Source organism: Artemia franciscana, chromosome 4, assembly GCF_032884065.1.
Source record: "Artemia franciscana chromosome 4, ASM3288406v1, whole genome shotgun sequence".
NCBI lineage: Eukaryota > Metazoa > Arthropoda > Branchiopoda > Anostraca > Artemiidae > Artemia > Artemia franciscana.
The window spans coordinates 55,177,380-55,199,109 of NC_088866.1; the positions used below are offsets into that span (position 1 = coordinate 55,177,380).

General features: G+C 32.7%; 1 protein-coding gene and 1 long non-coding RNA gene across 5 annotated transcripts in view; one reads left to right on the forward strand and one right to left on the reverse strand.

The window, feature by feature from the left end:
- Positions 1-590: 590 nt before the first annotated feature.
- LOC136026624 (uncharacterized) overlaps positions 591-21,730 on the reverse strand; it is a 48,636-nt gene continuing 27,496 nt past the window's right edge. For 2 of the 4 annotated variants that reach the window (XR_010617351.1, XR_010617350.1), the window contains 2 exons: positions 16,214-16,456; positions 591-1,297 (listed from right to left, as the gene is read on the reverse strand). This is a non-coding gene — a long non-coding RNA (uncharacterized LOC136026624). Of the gene's footprint in view, positions 1,298-10,504; positions 10,924-13,063; positions 14,280-16,213; positions 16,457-21,730 lie in introns of those variants that run through there. The other 2 variants (XR_010617353.1, XR_010617352.1) reach the window with 2 other exon arrangements.
- Positions 9,041-21,730, forward strand: part of LOC136026623 (GTP-binding protein 1-like) — a 203,890-nt gene continuing 191,200 nt past the window's right edge. The window contains exons 1-2 of the mRNA XM_065703351.1: positions 9,041-9,242; positions 11,708-11,843. Of these exons, the coding sequence (XP_065559423.1) occupies positions 9,189-9,242; positions 11,708-11,843 (190 nt within the window). The 5' untranslated portion in view covers positions 9,041-9,188. The remainder of the gene's footprint in view (positions 9,243-11,707; positions 11,844-21,730) is intronic.

Sequence of the window (21,730 nt, forward strand, 5' to 3'; positions counted from 1 at the left end):
TAGGTTTGAGAGATCTGGAGGGTTTCCAAATGGATGTAACTGGAGACGATCTATACATACTGGCTTCCTTAAGTGTATATTTGAATGCTGTAATGGAGAAAGCCTTGTTTTTCACTGATCAAGTAGATTCTTCCTACTTGATGACCGAGGTAATAGCTCATGATATAAGGCTATACTAAGTGAGTTAATGATATTGGAACTACTTTAGTGGTTGCCCACTTCTAAAGGAAAGATATTAATGCAATAGAAGTGGTGCCATTAGCCATCTTAGTTTATGTCTTTTCCAAATATGGTTGATGATTTTCTCACAATGACGGTCCCAGATATAGGTCTAGTCCTAAATAATATGTTTTTTCGTCGTTTATCATCTCGTGATGCATCATATCTTCTCTTCTGAACTGAGTTATTGACCTGTGAAAACTACTCTGCCTAAGTGACCGCAATGGAATTGTGGGTAAAAAAAATTGTATTTATGATTACTTAAGAGTATGGACGATACTGAAAGAACACTTCGTATTATAAAACAAGAATACCGTTGTTCTATTATCTGAAGACTCCCTACTGGGAATTGACTAGAAGCTTAAATAATGTTTCATAGAGAAGTTTGGTATAATACAATTACTTCATTTAACTCAACACAAACGGCATAAGGAAAATGGTTATATATACGGCACTGGGACTAAACGTCCCACAGGGTAAAACAAATACAATGTTCCAGTTACAAAACATAAAACATCAAAACACTTACAAAAGTCCAAGGTATTCCTAATTAAACGCAACAGAGGTCAATCCGGTAATTTAAATAGAAAAAATTGCTTGATCCCATAAAATGTGTTTTTTATAGCATAGGTCAACTGTGTCATTTCTGATTACATACGTACATAAGCAAAGAAGCGGTTATTTCTCAATTTCCTTTACAAGCCTATACTTACAAGGATGTGCGCTTATATCATAATAAAAGTGGTATTTCAAAATGTTGCATTTTGTATTTTGTGTCTTAATATTTTTACTAAAATCAAATTCCTACTTAATTAGTCAGCTTTACTACACCATCTTCCTTTCTTATCTTGTAATGTTTTCTGTAAACTTTTCAAATATAAGAAGTTGTTTGAAATATCGAATGATTTTAAAAGTATACACTTAGCATCTTCTTTTGAGTTCAAAAACTGCCAAAACTTACCCTGAAAAGTCTAACTTAACAATCTGAGCCGTTTTTGAGATATTAATTTGTCAACCTTTTGACAATATTCATGATCAATGTTCGTTTTGATTTATTTCAGCGTCCGTCTAAACGTTCCTAAAATAAAACACATCATAAGCATAAAAGCGAGGACATCTTAGCAGTACTAAAAACGAAGGATGGCCAAAATGAGCTTCTTTTCTAGGTTGAATTTTAGAGCTGAGAAGTAATTCCTAATGAACTCTGTGGAATCGAGATAATTTTTGATCCTGCTTTGCTAAAATTCTTTTCTAGTCTTTCACCGTCCAAGCGAATGACTAACGATATTATTTTTTTTTTTTTTGCAGATCAAACGAACTCATGCTGTTACTTAATGGTGCTTTTTTGTTCTATTTTGAAAATGTGCTAATTAATATTTGTTATCACAGGTTAAGTTTTGTTTGTGTTAAATGTCTTGACGATGCAAAATTCTTACCCACTTTTTAACTATGTGGTTTCCGTTCCCTATATGATGAGTTCTTCTAGCTATTTGCTTGTTCTAAAGCTCCCCCTTTGAAATTTTGTATCTTTTCTAAGGTTTTTAACCTGACCGGAATTCCTTAGCCTTTTCTTGTCTTAAATACAGACTATAATGTACTTTTCTAGGACTTCTCGGTTTCATCTACCAGTTACTTAACTCAGTAAAGATCTGTTTGCTGCCCAATGCTTTGTTCTTGCCTAGAAAAAGACAATAAGATCTTTTTGACGATTTTATTGTCCTCCATTCTTGTTTAGTATCAACCAATGATCCACTAGTGAGGACATCTTAGTAGAACTAAAAACGAAGGATGGCTAAAACAAACGCAGATTTTAATTTTGTCCTCTATATAAAGGGTCAGTTTTAAGTTTTAGAGCTGTTCTTTTTTTCTTTTTTATCACTTCTTTTCTTGTCTTTTATGTCCAATCGATTGATGCCCTTTTCCTTTTCTATGTTGAATTTTAGAGCTGAGCAGTAATTTATAACGAACTCTGTGGAAAACTGTTTGTTGTTTCCGTCTTTTTGTGTAGTGGCGTTTATTTTTACATAAAATGTCGTTGCAACATAACAGGCAAATAAAAATCAAGGGTTTTCAATCTTAAATTCATTAAATTATCCGTGAAATTCTTGTTTTTGCTCCTTTCTCTCCCCTTCTCAAATTTTAAAAGAAACAGAACTCTTTACATTTTTGGAAAAAATTATCTTTTTTGCTCTCCCCTCACTAAAACAATTTACTGCTCATTCAAGCTCTTTTACTCCTTTATGACCTGTTTGCTCCTTTCGATCCTAATATGGCCTATATGTTCCTTTTGCTCCTTGTATGACCTGTATGCTCCTTTTATTTTTTCCATGGTTGGTGCTTCCGTCACAACCACCATAGCAGCCAAAAACTTGAAACATGTTTGGGAAAACAGCTGCCAAGGGAGGAGGAATCGTCATCTGAAGCTGATTCAGGAATATTGACTATTGTATTTTTTCTCGGGGTTGATCGTACCGACTGTTGGTCAAAAAGCTTCTGTCACATCAAGTTTCACTACATTTTCTGGCAGACAAAAATCTGAAGAGCGTTTGCTTTATTAGTACATCCACACCCCTCTATTTTTCTTTTTTTTTTCTATATACTACGCTTTGATTTATTTTTTGTTTCAGATTAGAAATTAATATTATTAATTACAAATACACACACACACACACATATATATATATATATATATACATATATATATATATATAAATAATATAAATAATACCCGAATATATTCATAACAAATAGGAAAATATAAGTCTATAAACAATTGATAAATTGATTGTTCACTTTCTTAAACTTGAATTCTTATTTAACCGAATACAGCCTTTTGTAAATATCTGTGGATATATTTTGCGATCTAAACACATGTTTGGTGACAGTATTGCAAGTTACTCGCTCTATAAAATCGGAAACAAGTCCAAAGGCTAAGACCTTGAATGTCTTAGTAGAACTGAGACTCTGGATAGACCCATAATCTGCTATCAAGCATCACTCTTCCATACTAAATTTGTATAATATCAAAACCGAGCATATAAGCCGGAAAAAAATTTAAAGTAAATCATCAGTCAATAATAGCGTTTTATTTCCCTTGACTTATCACTTAAAACAACAGTAGTTTATTCAAAAATTAATTTTTCAATTAAACTTTGTTATTGAATTATTTTTCAAAAACTAAACTTGTTCACACAAAGACATAAAGCATATTTTGTTGTCTCAAACGGATTTTGTTGTCAATAAAACACTTAAAAAGGAAAGGGATTTTTCTCCAATTTCTAACTGTTTTTTTTTTTTTTGATGTGATTTCGTGTCGTTTATGACCTGACGATTTGTCACAAAATTACACATAATAAGATGTTTAATTATCTATGATTCCTATATATATATATATATATATATATATATATATATATATATATATATATATATATATATATGTGTGTGTGTATTTGTAATTAATAATATTAATTTATAATCTGAAACAAAATTTAAATCAAAGTGTAGTATATAGAAAAAAGAAGAAAAATAGAGGGGTGTGGATGTACTAATAAAGCAAGCCGTGTTCAGATTTTTGTCGGCCAGAAAATGTAGTGAAGCTTGATGTGACAGGTGAGGCTAATCAAATACAATCCAACCTACCCAGCATACTCATGTTAAACGGCTCAAATGCTAGAAACAAAGTGAATGACTTTCAGATTTCGATCTCCGGTTATTTAACATGTGAAGATAGGAATCAAAAGCTGCTATGGATCAATAAAAAAGTGGGGGTGCGGGGAATGAAAGAAATCGGGAGGGGTGGATAATAAGAGTAAATGTTATTTGACAATTTGGATAACAAGTGCCCAGAAATACAAGGAAGCTTGGGATTTTGGGTACTGGGTTCCGTGTTCTTTTTATTTGCGTACTTCTTAAAATAGTTTAGTTGACTTGAAGGTTGTAGTCCTAATAGTGACAGAAATTTTCTTTCTTTACCCTCCCATACAGTTTGAAATACCCGGAAAGGCAACCTTGCAGCAGTTTAGGGTGAGCAAAAACAACGAAAAAATTGCCAACTGTTAGATGGCCCTTGTGATAGACCTAGGTCAACTTAAGTGTTGAACCGAAAAGAATACGACACTTATAAGAGTTGGATCCTTGGTGATTTAACAGGGGAAATAGCGACCAGAAATTGCCGGCGCCAGTTATAATGTAGCGTCTGGTTACTTAATTAAAAGGTAGGAAGTTTCAGAGCAAATTGGATGTTAGATAAGACTTAATATGATTAAAGTTTATTTTTCTGCAAGTGATTAATCAGCATTTTTTTTTCTTCAAGAATCATTTTAAGTCAAAACCTAGTCTGCGTGGAGTCGATCTAATTTAAGTTTGGGAAACCTTAGTAGATTAAGTAGACGAGTTGGAAAATTTTGTCAATTGTAGAATTTTATAAAAGCAAGCTGTGCATTATAAATAATACCATAAATGGTGAAAGTTTCCCTAATTACGTGATTAATTACTGAAAATAGTTCTTTTATACAAAGAAATTCTTACAAAGTCGGCTTTATTGAGAAGGTGGCTTTAGTACTCCTTTCGATAGTACTATTGAACAGCGGGTTTTGGCACGCTGAAGCTGTGATAGCCATGAGCTTGTACATTGACTTAAGATATATCATCTTCTGAGGCCTTGAACAAAATGTGGCAAAACATGCAAGAATCAAGGGTTCTGCTAGCAGTAATTGCTCTTCATAAGAAAGGGATGGAACTGGCTGGTATTTTGACTGGTATAGTTTTTATGGCACTTGGTATTAACCAAGTGACATATAGCAATCGCCAATTCTGTCGGTCTGTCTGTCTGTCGGTCCCGGTTTTGCTACTTTAGGCACTTCCAGGTAAGCTAGGACGATGAAATTTGGCAAGACTATCAGGGACCGGACCAGATTAAATTAGAAATAGTCGTTTTCCCGATTGGACCATCTAGGGGGGAGTGGGGGGCCGGATAATTCGGAAAAAAATTGAAAAAATAAAGTATTTTTAACTTATGAGCGGGTGATTGGATCTTAATGAAATTTAATGTTTGGAATGATATTGTGTCTCAGAGCTCTTATTTTAAATCTCGACCGGATTTGATGACATTGGGGGGAGTTGGAGGGGGGAAACCTAAAGTCCCGGTTTTGCTACTTTAGGCACTTCCGGGTAAGCTAGGACGATGAAATTTAGCAAGCGTATCAGGGACCGGACAAGATTAAATTAGAAATAGTCGTTTTCCCTTTTTGACCATCTGGGGGGAGTGGGAGGCCGGTTAATTCGAAAAAAATAGAAAAAATGAAGTATTTTTAACTTATGAGCGGGTGATTGGATCTTAATGAAATTTTATGTTTGGAATGATATTGTGTCTCCGAGTCCTTATTTTAAATCCCCACCGGATCTGATGACATTGGGGGGAGTTGGAGGGGGGAAACCTAAAATCTTGGAAAACACTTAAAGTGGAGGGATCGGGATGAAACTTTATGGGAAAAATAATCACAAGTTCCAGATACATGAGTGACCTAATCGGAACGGATCCGCTCTCTTTGGGGTAGTTGGGGGGGGGTGGTAATTCTGAAAAATTAGAAAAAATGAGGTATTTTTAACTTACGAATGGTTGATCGGATCTCAATGAAATTTGATGTTTAGGATACCGTGTCTAAGAGCTCTTATTTTAAATCCCGACCAGATCTGGTGACGGGGGGGAGTTGGGAGGGGGAAACCTAAAACTTGGTAAACACTTAGAGTGAAAGGATCGGGATGAAACATGGTGGGAAAAATAATCAAAAATCCTAGATAGATGATTAACATAAACGGAACGGATCCGCTCTCTTTAGGGTAGTTGGGGGGGGGGTTATTTCTGAAAAATTTGAAAAAATGAGGTATTTTTAACTTACGAACGGGTGATCTGAACTCAATGAAATTTTATATTTAGAAGATATCGTGGCTCAGAGCTCTTATTTTAAACCCGACCGAATCTGGTTACATTGGGGGGGAGTTGGGAGTGGGAAACCTAAAACTTGGAAAACACTTAGAGTGGAGGGATTGGGATGAAACTTGGTGGGAAAAATAATCACGAGTCCTAGATACATGATTGACATAACCAGAACGGATCCGCTCTCTTTGGGGTTGTTGGGGGAGGGGTTAATTCTGAAAAATTAGAAAAAATGAGGTATTTTTAACTTACGAACTGGTGATCGTATCTCAATGCAATTTGATATTTAGAAGGATATCGTGTCTCAAAGCACTTATTTAAAATCCTGACCGGATCTGGTGACATTGGGGGAAGTTTGGGGCGGGGAAACCTAAAATGATGGAAAACGCTTAGATTCGAGAGATCGGAATGAAACTTGGTTGGAAAAATAAGCAGAAGTCTTACATACATGATTTACATAATTGGAATGGATCTGCTCCATTGGGGGGGGGGTCTTGATTCTTAAAAATAAGAAAAAATGACGCATTTTTAACTTACGAAGCAGTGATTGGATCTTCATGAAACTTTATATTTAGAAAGACCTCGTAACTCAGATCTCTTATTTTAAATCTCAACCGGATCAAGCGTAATTGGGGGGGGGGGGGGGTGGGGCAGTTGGAGGGACCGGAAATCTTAGAAAATACTTTAAGCGGTGAGATCAGGATGAAACTGGATGGGAAGAATAGAAACCTGTCTAAGATACGTGACTGACAATCAGTAAATAAAGCTACAACTCTTAAACTTCATTGAAAGGTGAGAGTCAGGACGCCATGCAAAATACGCTTAAAAATAGTCTTGTTTAGGCAACTTATAAATATAATAGAACCAAAACAAAAGCAAACAGTAGAATTCATAACTGAAATAATATACTACAAAAATTATAACTGTAATGTTTTATAATTTACTAATATATCCTATTTTCGTCAGTGCTGATAAACTTATATTGAGATTTATCACTAGTTTTGTTGTTCTTGTTTAAATATGTATTCATAGGTTGTTTTTTTTTTCATCAAAGTTTTCTTGATAGAACAGAAAGTTTCACCTTTAATACCAGTCGGAATTCATTTAGTGACGTTGCTCAGTTGTTCGCTTAACAGAACTTTTTGGCTGAGTGTTTTGATTGCCAAGAGTAACGATTTGGGAGGCTGTTGCGTTGTAAATGATGCTAACACCTAGGCTTTTTAACTCAATATAGACTAAAAAAATATCACAAATACACTAAGTTAGTCCTATTAGCTGTAAAAAAAAAATTAAAGAAAAATGAATCCATAAAAAACTTTGAAAGATTTTTTCAGTGTTGTTTAAATCCTTAATTCTTTTTCTTTAATTTTCATTATCGTATTTTTTTGTTATTATTTTACCTTTTAATTTACATTTGTTCTTAATTTCCGTATTTTTTTTTCCTTATTACCTTAGTAATAAGGTCCACTTTTATTTTAAGTTCATAAAAATCTATTTCCTCTTCTCTCGGTGGCACAATAATATTTTCATTTAAATTTATGCTAACTTCAATGTCCTAAATTCAAATCTTGCTAAATTCAATTTATGTTAACTTCAACCTATACTAAATTCAAATCTTCAACTAACATCTTTGGGTAACCAAACAGAATTGATTATAACAAGGTATACTACTAAAAATTATCGAACATATCCTTCTCTTCTATCCTTCTATCTATACAAATGTAGAAACCAAAAAGGGGTCATATCAGTTGTCCGTAAGGGCACGGGTTGGAGTCCGAGTGTCATTTATTATTGGGTTTGGGACGGAGGTAAGTGGCGTGGCTATGTAGGCGCAACCAGAGTCGACCCAACTTTAAAGTGCTTGGAGAAATGTGGAGAAAGTGCTTGAAAGAATAGGATGGCCGTCTCCCCCCCCAATCGCACTTCCTGGCTGAAGGGCCATGAAACGAAGGTCAGGACCGCCGGGTTGGAATTTTGTGCTGTATCCTTTACCCTTTTTTCTCTCTTTAACATACCAATTTCTTGGTGGAAATCGTGCTTTCAGTGGAAGAATGTGATAATGGGTTTGACGAGGTGTTGAGGACCTCTTTACATCTGTGTATCCATATCTAACTTTTGCCAAGACGAACTCGTAGGTTTGCAGCTTGTTCTGATAAGCTGAAATAGTCTAGTCTTGGAGTATATCATTACAGTGCCTTTAACATCTTTGTATACACAAGTACCAAAGGGTACCTCGGAGTACCTTCAGTCCTTTATTACAGAGAAGGAGTTGCCATATTTCTATTACAACCTTCTACATGAAATTGGGTCTTCTCTTTCGATGCTGCTTTGTAATGAGACTACAAATATCAAACCTGCGGAGACTGAATCATTGTTGAGGTTCCTAATTGGCTCAGAAACGGAGGTGTCATTTGACGAAAATTTAAAGGGGATGTATTCTTCAATGTTCAGGGGGGTGGGCAAATTTGTCTCTCTTCTGATTTTTTTTAATGAAAATACCCCAAAAAGCATACGTAAACGAAAATGTAACTACAAATAACAGGTATTTTCCAAATTAAGGAATAGAGGAAAAAACTAAAGAGGCATTGTCCCCTCTCTTACCACTTGACGGAACTGTACATGAAAGGACTATATTTTCAAACTGTCAAAGTTCCTAAAGTTTATATTTTTACAAAAATCTAGTCTGAGGCCTTTATATATTTCATTTCTATTAAAAATTAAAGCTCGGCATCAGCAACTTATTAAGTGCTCGTTACTTAAAAGCTAAAGATAACTAAAAAACTATATCGAATATCTAGATAGAAATAATTATGTGAAAAATATAGTCTTTGTGTAATTCAATATCTTCTTAGGGTATGTAGAATCTTTGAAAATAATTTTGAAATATTTATTTTTATTCTAGGGCGTTGGCACAATTGTTTCTGGAACAGCATTGCGAGGATGTATTAAACTCAACGATACACTCCTATTAGGACCGGATCCAGTTGGACAGTTTGTCCCTATTACTGTTAAAAGTATTCATAGAAAGAGGATGCCTGTGAAAGAAGTTAGAGGGGGGCAAACTGCATCTTTTGCTCTGAAGAAGGTATCATAAAAATTTACTGTGTGGATATATTCAAGGTCGTTTCATCAAATAGACTAAGATTTTGAAAGTTTAAATCCACAGTTAGGTATCAAAATACATAACTTTGTTATGTAACATAACTTTTTTGGGCTTTGTGTATTTATTTTACACCAAAGGCAGACCTAGAATGAGTCAATATATATGCCAATTTTTTCGTCTAGTAGCCTACATGCCATAGCCTGCTGACCGTCTGACTTAATGTACCTTACCATATAATAATGCAAAACAACAAGTTTTATCGGCAAGTTACAATATTTTGTAATATTGCATAACCAGGTGATTCAGTTAAACGAATTTTCTCTTTAAATACAGAAATGGAAAAACCAAATTAACCAATGGCGCATCCTCTTCTAGATCTAATTTAGGGCTAAGCGGATCTAATGATCAAACATTTCATAGTAAGGAACTGGAAATAAGGAGTAACCCTGCTCAATAGTAACTGAAACTCTAAAAAACGGAATTTTAATACCAATAGATATATCAAAAGAATCGTAGGTTACATAAGAAGATCTTTCCATGGAGGAATTTATCGTGGGGGAAGATAATTTTCCATGAAGGGGTGCCTTCCCAGCATCTTTAAAAAAAATGATCAGAAATTAAATAAATAAAAAAGTTTTTTAAACTGAACGTAAGGAGCAGCATTAAAACTTAAATTGAGCAGAAATTATTATTACGTATATGAGGAGGTTCGCCCCATTTTTAATACCTAGCTCTTACGCTAAAGTTTTTTTGGTACTACCAAAAGAACTATTTATTCTAATTAAACGGCCTTTATGATTCAGGGGCCATTCTTAAAGAATTGGAAAAAAATTCGAACCTTTTTCTTTTTTAGTTCTTCACCTGAAGGCGAAGGAACTAAATAAATCCCTTAGGCTAAGTCTCTAGCAATTTTGTTTATTTCACTTGTCCAGTTTTTATACTAAGAGGCATCAAGTGACAAAGAAAGTAAAATCAGTATTACTTTTCATGGCTTAAAAGTGCACGAAAGAATGTCTTTAAGGAAGTAAGCCATAGAGTTAGAAATGTAATACCACCGCATCAAATATCGTTAAATAGTTCCCTCTTTTTAGCACAGTAAGAGAAGTAAAAAAATTGTAATTAAAAAACGACCTCTTCATAAACTAAATGTGATAAGCATTGCGGATACACTGCCACGACGCATGTCCTAGGCTTCAACTCTCCTGAGGGAAAAGCTAAAAAAAAAAGAATTCCAAAAAGACACCTAGATTGAATAAACGTTTATTCTTTTTCTGCTTCAAACTGAATAAAAAAAGTAGAAAGTAAATTTGTCTCTGATCCTCACAAGAAGCCCTTTGTTTTCTTTTCTTTATTTAAGCTTAACGTCCTTTGTTTTTCTGTTTTTCTTCACATTTCACAATACATCACAGTTTCAAGAATGTCTTAACAATGTTCAACAATAATCGTTAATGTCTTAACCATACTTTGGCCTACTTCATAGACAGAAGACAGGTGTATTTCTGTACATCTTCTATTGTTGTATTTCTATATTGGATACATTTCTGTACATCTGCATCAATTGAATCGAATCAAAGCATCAATCAAATCGAATTGAAGCATCAAACGAATCGAAGTATCAATTGGATGGAATCGAAGCTTTAATTGAATCGAATCGAAGCGTTAACTGAATCAAATCGAAGCATATATTAAATCGAAAAATCAATCGAATCAAATCGAATTTAAGCTTTAATCGAATCGAAGCGAAGTGTTAACTGAATCAAATCGAAGCATATATCGAATCGAAGCATCAATCCCGAATCGAATCGAAGCTTCAATCATATATATATATATATATATATATATATATATATATATATATATATATATATATATATATATATATATATATATATATATATATATATATATATATATGTACATATTTAGGTATATATCTTCACCTGAAGGAGAAACGGAAAAAAAGATAAACAAATAACGAAGGTAATTTTCAGCCAGTGAGTGAGGTCTGTTACGGAAATTTGAGTTCATTTCAGGTGGAGGGACATATGCTACATTTTTCTTCTTATATTTTCTTCTTCTTATATTTCTTCTTCTTATTATAGTTTGTCCGCTTATGTTACGATTTTCTTCTTATATTTCTTTTTTCTTATAGTTTATTACAGCTCCTTCTTATTATGATTATTTTCCTTTTTCTTATAGCTTCTTCTTGTATTTTCTTCAGCGAGTTTTTGCCTTAGATAGTTTATTTTCTTTGTTTTACAATATATTTCGCTGAGGGTGGATTTTTATTATATAGCCGAATTATAAGCTTATGTTGTATATTGCATTTTGTTTACTGCCTTCAGAAAATTTCTCGTTTTTCTTCTTGTATTTTTTATGATGAAAAGACAGTGTTGCCTTCGTCATCATTTAAATTAGTGCCATTTTATCTTTGGTTTCTATTTAAGGTGAAGAAGTCTCTCCTGCGTAAGGGGATGGTCATGGTTGCCCCCTCATTAAATCCTGTGGCTTGCTGGGAGTTTGAAGGAGAGATCCTCGTGTTGCACCATCCTACAACCATTCAAGTTCGCTACCAGGCAATGGGTAATTTGGCTTTATTCAAAAGTGGAATTTACCAATATAAACATTGTTAATAGATAAAAAGTCCACTGGCTCGCTCAAAATCAAATATTGAGTTCAATAAGAAGGCAAATTTCATATTGGCTAACGGCATAATTTCGATGCAAAAATTACTTCTGAATGTAAACGCACTTGGAAAGTCAATTTGTTTGCCCAATATCCAAATTTTGAGATGAATAAATTCACGATTTTTAATATCGCAAAAAATCTTTGCAGACTTCCTCTGTTTTCTTTTTTTTGAGCTTTTGAGTTTAGTGGAAAATTTGAAGTTAAAGCGAGTCCTCCAAAAATTAAATTTCGAGTTAAATTAAAATTATTTTTATTAAATTAAAATGATTTTCAGTTAAATAGAAAAAATTAAAAAATCAGCTCTATTTTTAAGTGTCCAACTATTTGTTAAATAAAAGTGGTTTTGAGATAATAAAACGATTCTAAGTTAAATTAAACAAAGTTAAATTAAAACAAATTATATAAACCACTTGTTGCTAGATTACGGAACCAGGAGGACCTAGTAATTTACTTTTAAAAGACCATCTGCGTACCATTGACAATGGGTATTAAAGGTTAAACTGAAGGTCACACTATAACGTCTTTGAACTTCATGTGATTGTTGTGTGACTCATTCAACTATAATATATGAACTTCAGTCATATCTCAACATCTCTTTACATATTCCAAATATTGATAGAGTATAATATGTTTTTGTACGTATGGGTATATTTATTTAAATAGTGAAGAAAACCACACTTCGTTTCCATCACAAACATCAAAAACCAAAAGAACAATAGGGAGTTATTTTTGTAAGAGATTGTAATTTTAATTTAAATGAATATTTCGGTCCTATGTCCAAAGACCGTCCTTAACAAAACATGAATATATAAAAGAAAAAAAAACTTACAACAACATACATTCATATTACATAAATTAAAAAATGGAATTATATATATATATATATATATATATATATATATATATATATATATATATATATATATATATATATATATAATATATATATATATATATATATATATATATATATATATATATATATATATATATATATATATATATATATATATATATATATATATATATATATATATATATATATATATATATATATATATATATATATATATATAGATTATATTAAGAATTATATATTTATTTTTTTTTGCTGAGGACTGCCCTTGAACATAGGGCCGAAATATTTATTTAAATTAGAATTCCACGGTTTTACCAAAAGAAAATCCCTATTTTTCTTCTGGTTTTTGATGTTTGGCATATTTACTAGAAATATCCAATTTGTAGAAATCTTTACTAGAAATCTAGTATTTTTAGTGTTGATTATTATTTCTAGTATAGAAATCTAGTATTTACTAGAAATCTTTAACTTGTATCGGAAGTGATAAAACATATTATCTACGTTAGTTCAAGGAGTGTCTTCTCTTGAAAACCAAAGCAGAAATAACCTGATGTTGTATTAAAGTAATTATCCTAATTTTTATATTCTGACAGTGCAGTGAAATAATATAAATGCATTTCAATTATTTTATTAAATGTAAATGAAAATGAATTTTGAAAATAATTAATAAAAAAAATTATTTTATTGTAAATTTTATTTGTGAATGTTCCTAAACAAAAAGTTTTGCCATGGAAACCCTCAAAAAGAGTTTTTTTTATGCATTCAACTTCCTAATCTTTGCCGTCGTTGAGATGTTGCAGCTACAATCATTAGCAAGTGGGATGCACATAGTGTCTAAGAGTTTAACATCCCGCTCAACAATCTGAATGTTTCGATTTCATATCCCTCCCTAACTTCTCTTGAAATATCAAAGATAAGCCAGTAGTTTGTTCCTTAATCAAGATGTAGGGTGAGAGTGAGTTCCTTGTGAAAATTCTGCTTCCTGCTTTTTCGTGTTTTCCTATTTCTGTCCTATTTATCCTTTTTTTTCTGTTTTCACCACTTTCCACTTATTTCTTGTCTTTATTTTTAGGTTGTTGATACAATGATTAAATTATTTACGCTAAAAAAATTATTGACTAGTAGTGATCAATTATATATTGATAATTATTGCTAACAAATAACATTTCATTCACTAGGAGGAAGATAAAAGGCTATTAACTTCGTCTCTCAAATTACCATTCTATCTGGAATATACAGAATGGCCGAGAGCTCATTTGTTACTGTGGTGAGTGGCTCCTGATCTTGTTGTACGCGCTCCCCAAAACTGCTAGAAGCTAATGACCAAAAACGCAATCAGAAAACAAAGCTGATACCACTTTTTTCATTGGAACAACAGCCATCTATATGCTTCTTCTCCGATGTCAGTGCTTCAGTCCTTCCACAAAATGTGGAAATAAGGCTTTGTCCGAGTGTTATTCATACCACCATTCCTTAATCAGATTTAAATATTTCGTAAGTAAGGACAGACATTCAGTCAAGTAATTTGTAACAACTATAAATTTCTGGTAAATTCCCCAAGGCTAATTTACATAAAACACGTACAAGGACCAAAAACTTGCTGCCAAATATCTTACATTAACTAGACTATAAATACAAGCAAAATTACACTACGAAAGATGAGATGATTTAGATTTCCTTTTGGGGGGACGCACGGGCGCTTGACTATTGTAACAACCTATAGAAATCCAAAAAATGATCATGGGTTGTGCATTTTGATGCTATAGTCTTTGAGCGAAATTGTTCCACTGCTCAAAACGAGTTAAAAGCTCTTTTTCAAACGCTCTGTAGCCCCGTTAGTCAACTTGTATCACCTTGATTTATTATTGGCCGTTAATGAAGGCTAAAACAAATAGATAACTTGGGCTAATACCACTCGTAGATAATTTGGCTCTAAAAAAAAGTGGTATTTTGAGTAGGATGAAACTGAGTCCTCTGTTGTTAAGCAAGTGAGTGACGCATGAGAGAGGAAAAGCATATTCAGGAGAAGCATATTTAGTGTAAATGATCAAGTTTGAATTTTTGAATGTTTTCAAAGGGGAACAGTTTAATATACATTTAGCTTGCAGATATGTCCATATGTCCTTTCAGCAATCCAGTCGCGACAAGTTTCCTTTGATTCCGTTCAACATACCGTGAAAGTTTCCACTAAACACCCTCAGCTGCTTCTGAAACATTGTAGATGCGCCGTTTTTAAAATGTGTCTATATGTAGGGTCTTCTGATTTAGTTCAGCATTCCCTAAAAGTTGAATTCCTCGAACGATATTGAATTCGGTACAGAGATGTATCTTTCCTTCAACACTATCGTACAAAGGCACTTTTCTGGTAATATATGCGTGTATTCCGTTATTTGTGTTTGCTCGGTTATCAGCCTTAGTCTATGGGCCCCCATAGGAACCTGCAGATTTAATGTCCAGCGGTACTTTAATATCCGAGGCAGTTACCACGGGCGCAAAAATTTTAGGGTGCCGAATTACAAATAATTAATCTAACAGCTATAATCACTTTGCAGTTATTAAAATTTTATGTTTATTAAAATAAAGTAGAGGGTGCAGTGGTTCATGAAAATAATTTAAGAATTATTAATTAATTAATACAAGAATTTAATAAACAATTAAACAATAGTGAAGGGCTACAAAGTTCAATAGAAAATACATCCCTGGCGTTTCTGACAAGGTTTATTTCCGCGTATCGACGGAAATTTGCCTATAACCTACCTTAATGTTTATACCAGCTCAGTTATAATTACAATTATTGAGCTCTTGGCTTATTTCGTGTAATTTGTGAACGGGAAAAGATTATATTGATATTTGCAAGCATTTTTTTTCTAAAAAAAAATTAGACTTGTCTTTATTTATCGCTTGGTATAAAATCTTTTATTCTCGTCTTTGATTATTTATTTATCTTTTAGTATTTATTGCTGATTTTCATATATTTTTTTTTGTCAAAAATGGAAAAATAAAGTACTTTTCTATGTCTACAGTGAGTCTTTTGTCCCTCCGTTGTTGGATGGAGGTGCAGCTTTCAGCTTTTGGGAATTTTTCGCCAGAGAGAGAAGATTTTTTTTAAGGATTAATTTTTAAGGAGGGAAAAATTTTTGACTGATCCTCACTCTATTATTATATAAATCTTCTTATGTTTGTCATCCAATGAGATTGGTTACTAGTTTGAATAATAAATAACTACTAAATAGCAAATATTCTCTGAAACGTATTAGAAACAATGAGAATTTCAAAATTTATTAATCAACACTCAGTAATTAATCAATCAGCATATTGATCCTTGATGATATATTGATTGCCAACGATATATTGATCCTTGTGGGGATGGACTATCAATATCGCATTACGAACTTTAAATATTTACCTAATGAATTTAGTATTCGGGTCAACCATACCCTTATTCCAACTGCATATCGAAAATCTACAGCTGCCCTGCTGGACTATCTTGTGGGGGAGTACTGGCAGGTGCGTTAGATGGATAGGTCCGCGTTTCTCCTCCTTTGATCCGACTATTCCTTCGAGTACGTTTCTTATATGGCTTCTGAGGCTGAGTTTCAGAGTTTTCTCCATTCACGCTTGGGGTCGAACCATTTGCTTCACTCTGATGCTAGAAGAAGAAGAGAAAATAAAACAACTATTTTACAATCATAAAAATATTTATATAATAATAGAGTGAGGATCAGTCAAAAATTTTTCCCTCCTTAAAAATTAATTCTTAAAAAAAATCTTCTCTCTCTGGCAAAAAATTCCCAAAAGCTGAAAGCTGCACCTCCATCCAACAACGGAGGGACAAAAGACTCACCGTAGACATAGAAAAGTACTTTATTTTTCCATTTTTGACAAAAAATCAAGCAAAGAAGTCCAATGCCCATTTTACCGATATAATTAAAATTATGTTCTCCTTCTCGTTATTTAGCAACTCTCTTGAAAAGTTGGCATATCTAGATGATCAATATATCGTTGGCAATTGGTAATCACGGCATGCAAGCAAGAACATATCCAGGATTTTTTTTTTAGGCGGGAAAAGGGGGAGGGGGTACAAAAAAAGAAAAAACACGTCAAAAATTAGTTTATATTCATTTCTGTTATGTTTTTGCGAGTCGGCCAAACACTTCGGGGAAGGGGGAGGGGGGTGTCAAAACCCCCTAACCCCACCCGTGGATTGCATGCAAGGCACATACAATACGACAATATCGTATTACGAACTTTAAATATTTACCTAATGAATTTAGTATTCGGGTCAACCATACCCTTATTCCAACTTTTTAAGGAGGGAAAAATTTTTGACTGATCCTCACTCTATTATTATATGAATCTTTTTATGATTGTCATCCAATGAGATTGGGTACTAGTTTGAATAATAAATAACTACTAAATAGCAAATATTCTCTGAAACGTATTAGAAACAATGAGAATTTCAAAAGTTATTAATCAACACTCAGTAATTAATCAATCAGCAACTTTAATAGATAACGTTTTTTCAACAATGCATTCCCTACAAAATGAAGGGCTGATCTCCGACTTATCGGATCACTTTCCAATTAGTCCTACTTCTCCTTCCTCGGATTTATAAACGACAAATCATTCACGATTAACTTATATTATATGAAAATTAACTTATAACTGTATTAACTTATAATGATATACAGTCAGATAAAGATAAAATGTGATACTTAGACATGGTTACAGTAATAGTTTTTATCAATGCTTAAAAACATCCCAAGAGGAATAGTTTCCAGATTTATCAAAACTCTGAACAAGAGAGCCATCTCAAAATTTTTATTGTGTGGTTTTGAGGAAAAATAGAGTGTTGGACGGGGTCTTATTGTCCTCCAACCACTTGTACTCTTAAAACGGTAATATAATTAAAAAATAAAGAAGGATTTGGATTCTACTTATAAAGCAAATTGCAGATCAAATTTCAGGGAAATAAGACTGAACTGAAATCATAGGCAGCCCAATAGCATAAGCCATAGGCGCCTAAGTAAAGAACAATGTTGGTGCAATGTATTACTTATTTATTTTTGTTTTTTCTTACCTTCTTCTTCCTTCCTTACCACAATTTCCTTTGAGCGGCACAGCCTTGGTCAAAAATTAATTCGTATATTTTTTACATATTAAACAGTGTGTCATTATGAACTGTAACTATAGAGCGACGTTTATTCACAGTGACCTAAGCATATAATGCTTAGAGCAGTTAAAATTGAAAACAATGGAAACAAAAAAAAAGAAAAGTGCAAGTGAAAAGTGGTAAGGAAAATTCTTATATTTCAATGGCCATATATTGCAAGATGTTGACGTATTTTGGGTTATAATGTCTACATGAAATGGAGGGATGAAACCATGTCGGGTGTGTTTCATTCTTGATTCAAGCGATATTTATTTGTTGCTTTTTGTTTCACCAGCCTGTTGAAACGATGTTATTATACTTAGTCAAACGTCATTGAAAAGATCTGTTGACTAATTACGTCATTATATTTTCTTGGTGCAAGTTCTTCTAAGATTATCTTTTATTCTTTTCTATAATACAAAAAGTTAAAAAGAGCAAAATAATTTGATTATTTGTAGCTACAGATTTTCTCTTCTTTTTTTCTTCTTTTGTATTAATGGTAAAGCCAAGGTTCGAACCTGGAACCTCTCGGACCTAGATCCTGGAACATAACGCTTTACCAACTGTGCTACTGTATTTGCATTTGTATCGGATTAACAACGCTTTTTGACTACTAAGGTCCCTGCGTCGGCCCTGTAGTGCATTCCTGCAGCATGGTTTGATCTCTGGGTCTCGTATTACCACGCTAAGGTCAAACCTACTGCGCCAACACAGGTAGTTATATAAATGAGCTACTTTGGCTACACACACACACAGACAACTTATTTTTATATAGATAGACTAGTTGGTTGGGCACTTCACACCCCCCAAGCCCCCCCCCCGCGCGTCGTTACGCGCCATATTAGTTACGCCCATTGTAGTTGTGTCCCTATGAAACATTGTCCATGGGAAAAACGATCCGTATTCAGATCTATACCTCATTATTCTAATGATGTGTCAATGTGTCCCGGTCGTCATTTATATTCCCTATGTCCCGGTCGTCATTTGTGTCCCGGTATGTAATTTCAACAGTTGACAAACATGACATCAGTCGACAAACAACTTCCTGACGCATACAGCTCAATCCTTAAAATGACGTCAGTCGACAAACATGACATCAGTCGAAACACAAACATGACGTCACTCGACACACACACACACTCACCTTATTTATAATAGACTAGCTGTTGGGATGGCGCTTCGCGCCACCCCAACACCTAGCTGGTGGGGGCGCTTCGCGCCCCCGCGCGCTTAAGTCGTTAAGCGCCATTGTAGTTGTGTCCTACCTGTGAATATATATATATATATATATCTATATATATAAAAATAAGTTGTCTGTCTGTCTGTGGATGGATCAGGTGACGTCACCTGAAAAAACTGGATCAGGTGACGTCAAAACTGAAAAAACTAAAAAAGGCAAAAACTACAAAAAAAACTAAAAACTAATAAAAAAAATCAAAAGCTAAAAAACTAAAAAAACTAAAAAAAGGAAAAAACTACAAAAAAAACTAAACTAATAAAAAAGCTAAAAAACTAAAAAAACTAAAAAAAGGCAAAACTACAAAAAAAAACTAAAAACTAATAAAAAAATAAAAAAGCTACAAAACTAAAAAAACTAAAAAAACTAAAAAAAAGGTAAAAAACGAAAAAAACTAAAAACTAAAAAAAACTAAAAAAAAAGGAAAAAACTGAAAAATAAGCTAAAATAAAGGTAAAAACCAATAAAAAACTAAAAAAAACAACTGAAAAAACTAAAAAAAGGCAAAAACTACAAAAAAAAACTAAAAATTAATAAAAATAGTAAAATAGCTAAAAAACTAAAAAAACTAAAAAAACTAAAAAAGGTAAAAAACTAAAAAAAAATAAAAAATAAAAAAAAACTAAAAAAAAGGAAAAAACTGAAAAATAAGCTAAAATAAAGGTAAAAACCAATAAAAAACTAAAAAGAAAAAAAGGAAAAAACTAAAAAAAATTTTCATCTAAAAAACTAAAAAAAACTAAAAAAGGTAAAAACTAAAAGAACTAAAAAAGAAAAAAATAAATGACGAAAGTCAAAGAGAAAGCGACCAGGACAAAAGGAATGTTCGATTAGCAATCAACAAAGCACCGGGATACAGGGAGTATAAATGACGACCAGGACATAAGTAAAAAAGAAAACTATCTATATATATAAAAATAAGTTGTCTGTGGATCTGTGGATCGTTGATCAGGTGACGTCACCTGAAAAAACTGGATCAGGTGACGTCAAAACTGAAAAAACTAAAAAAGGCAAAAACTACAAAAAAAACTAAAAACTAATAAAAAAAATAAAAAGCTAAAAAACTAAAAAAACTAAAAAAAGGAAAAAACTACAAAAAAAACTAAACTAATAAAAAAGCTAAAAAACTAAAAAAACTAAAAAAGGCAAAAACTACAAAAAAAACTAAAAACTAATAAAAAAATAAAAAAGCTACAAAACTAAAAAAACTAAAAAAAACTAAAAAAAAAGGTAAAAAACGAAAAAAACTAAAAACTAAAAAAAACTAAAAAAAAAGGAAAAAACTGAAAAATAAGCTAAAATAAAGGTAAAAACCAATAAAAAACTAAAAAAAAAACTGAAAAAACTAAAAAAAGGCAAAAACTACAAAAAAACTAAAAACTAATAAAAAAAGTAAAAAAGCTAAAAAACTAAATGACGACACTCAAAGAGAAAGCGACCAGGACAAAAGGAATGTTCGATTAGCAATCAACAAAGCACCGGGACACAGGGAGTATAAATGACGACCAGGACATAAGTAAAAAAAAAAAATTAACAAAACTAAAAAGAAGGTAAAAACTACAAAAAAACTAAAAAGAAAAAAAAACTAAAAACTAATAAAAAAACTAAAAAATCTAAAAATCTAAATAAACTAAAAAAGAAAAAAAAAGGAAAAAAATAAAGGAGAAAAACAAAACTAAAAAACGAATGTATATACAGACCGGTACACCGGGATACAAATGACGACCGGGACACAGGGAATATAAATGACGACCGGGACACAGGGACACAACTACAACGGGGACACCGGGGGAAACAGGGGGATATAAATGACGACCGGGACAAAAAAACTAAAAAGAAAAAAATCTAAAAACTAATAAAAAAACTAAAAAATCTAAAATCTAAATAAGCTAAAAAAGAAAAAAAAGGAAAAAAATAAAGGAGAAAAACAAAACTAAAAAACGAATGTATATACAGACCGGGACACCGGGATACAAATGACGACCGGGACACAGGGAATATAAATGACGACCGGGACACAGGGACACAACTACAACGGGGACACCGGGGGAAACAGGGGGATGTAAATAGCAATCAACAAAGCACCGGGACACAGGGAGTATAAATGACGACCAGGACATAAGTAAAAAAAAAAATTAAAAAAACTAAAAAGAAGGTAAAAACTACAAAAAAACTAAAAAGAAAAAAAAACTAAAAACTAATAAAAAAACTAAAAAATCTAAAAATCTAAATAAACTAAAAAAGAAAAAAAAAGGAAAAAAATAAAGGAGAAAAACAAAACTAAAAAACGAATGTATATACAGACCGGTACACCGGGATACAAATGACGACCGGGACACAGGGAATATAAATGACGACCGGGACACAGGGACACAACTACAACGGGGACACCGGGGGAAACAGGGGGATATAAATGACGACCGGGACAAAAAAACTAAAAAGAAAAAAAAACTAAAAACTAATAAAAAAACTAAAAAATCTAAAAATCTAAATAAGCTAAAAAAGAAAAAAAAAGGAAAAAAATAAAGGAGAAA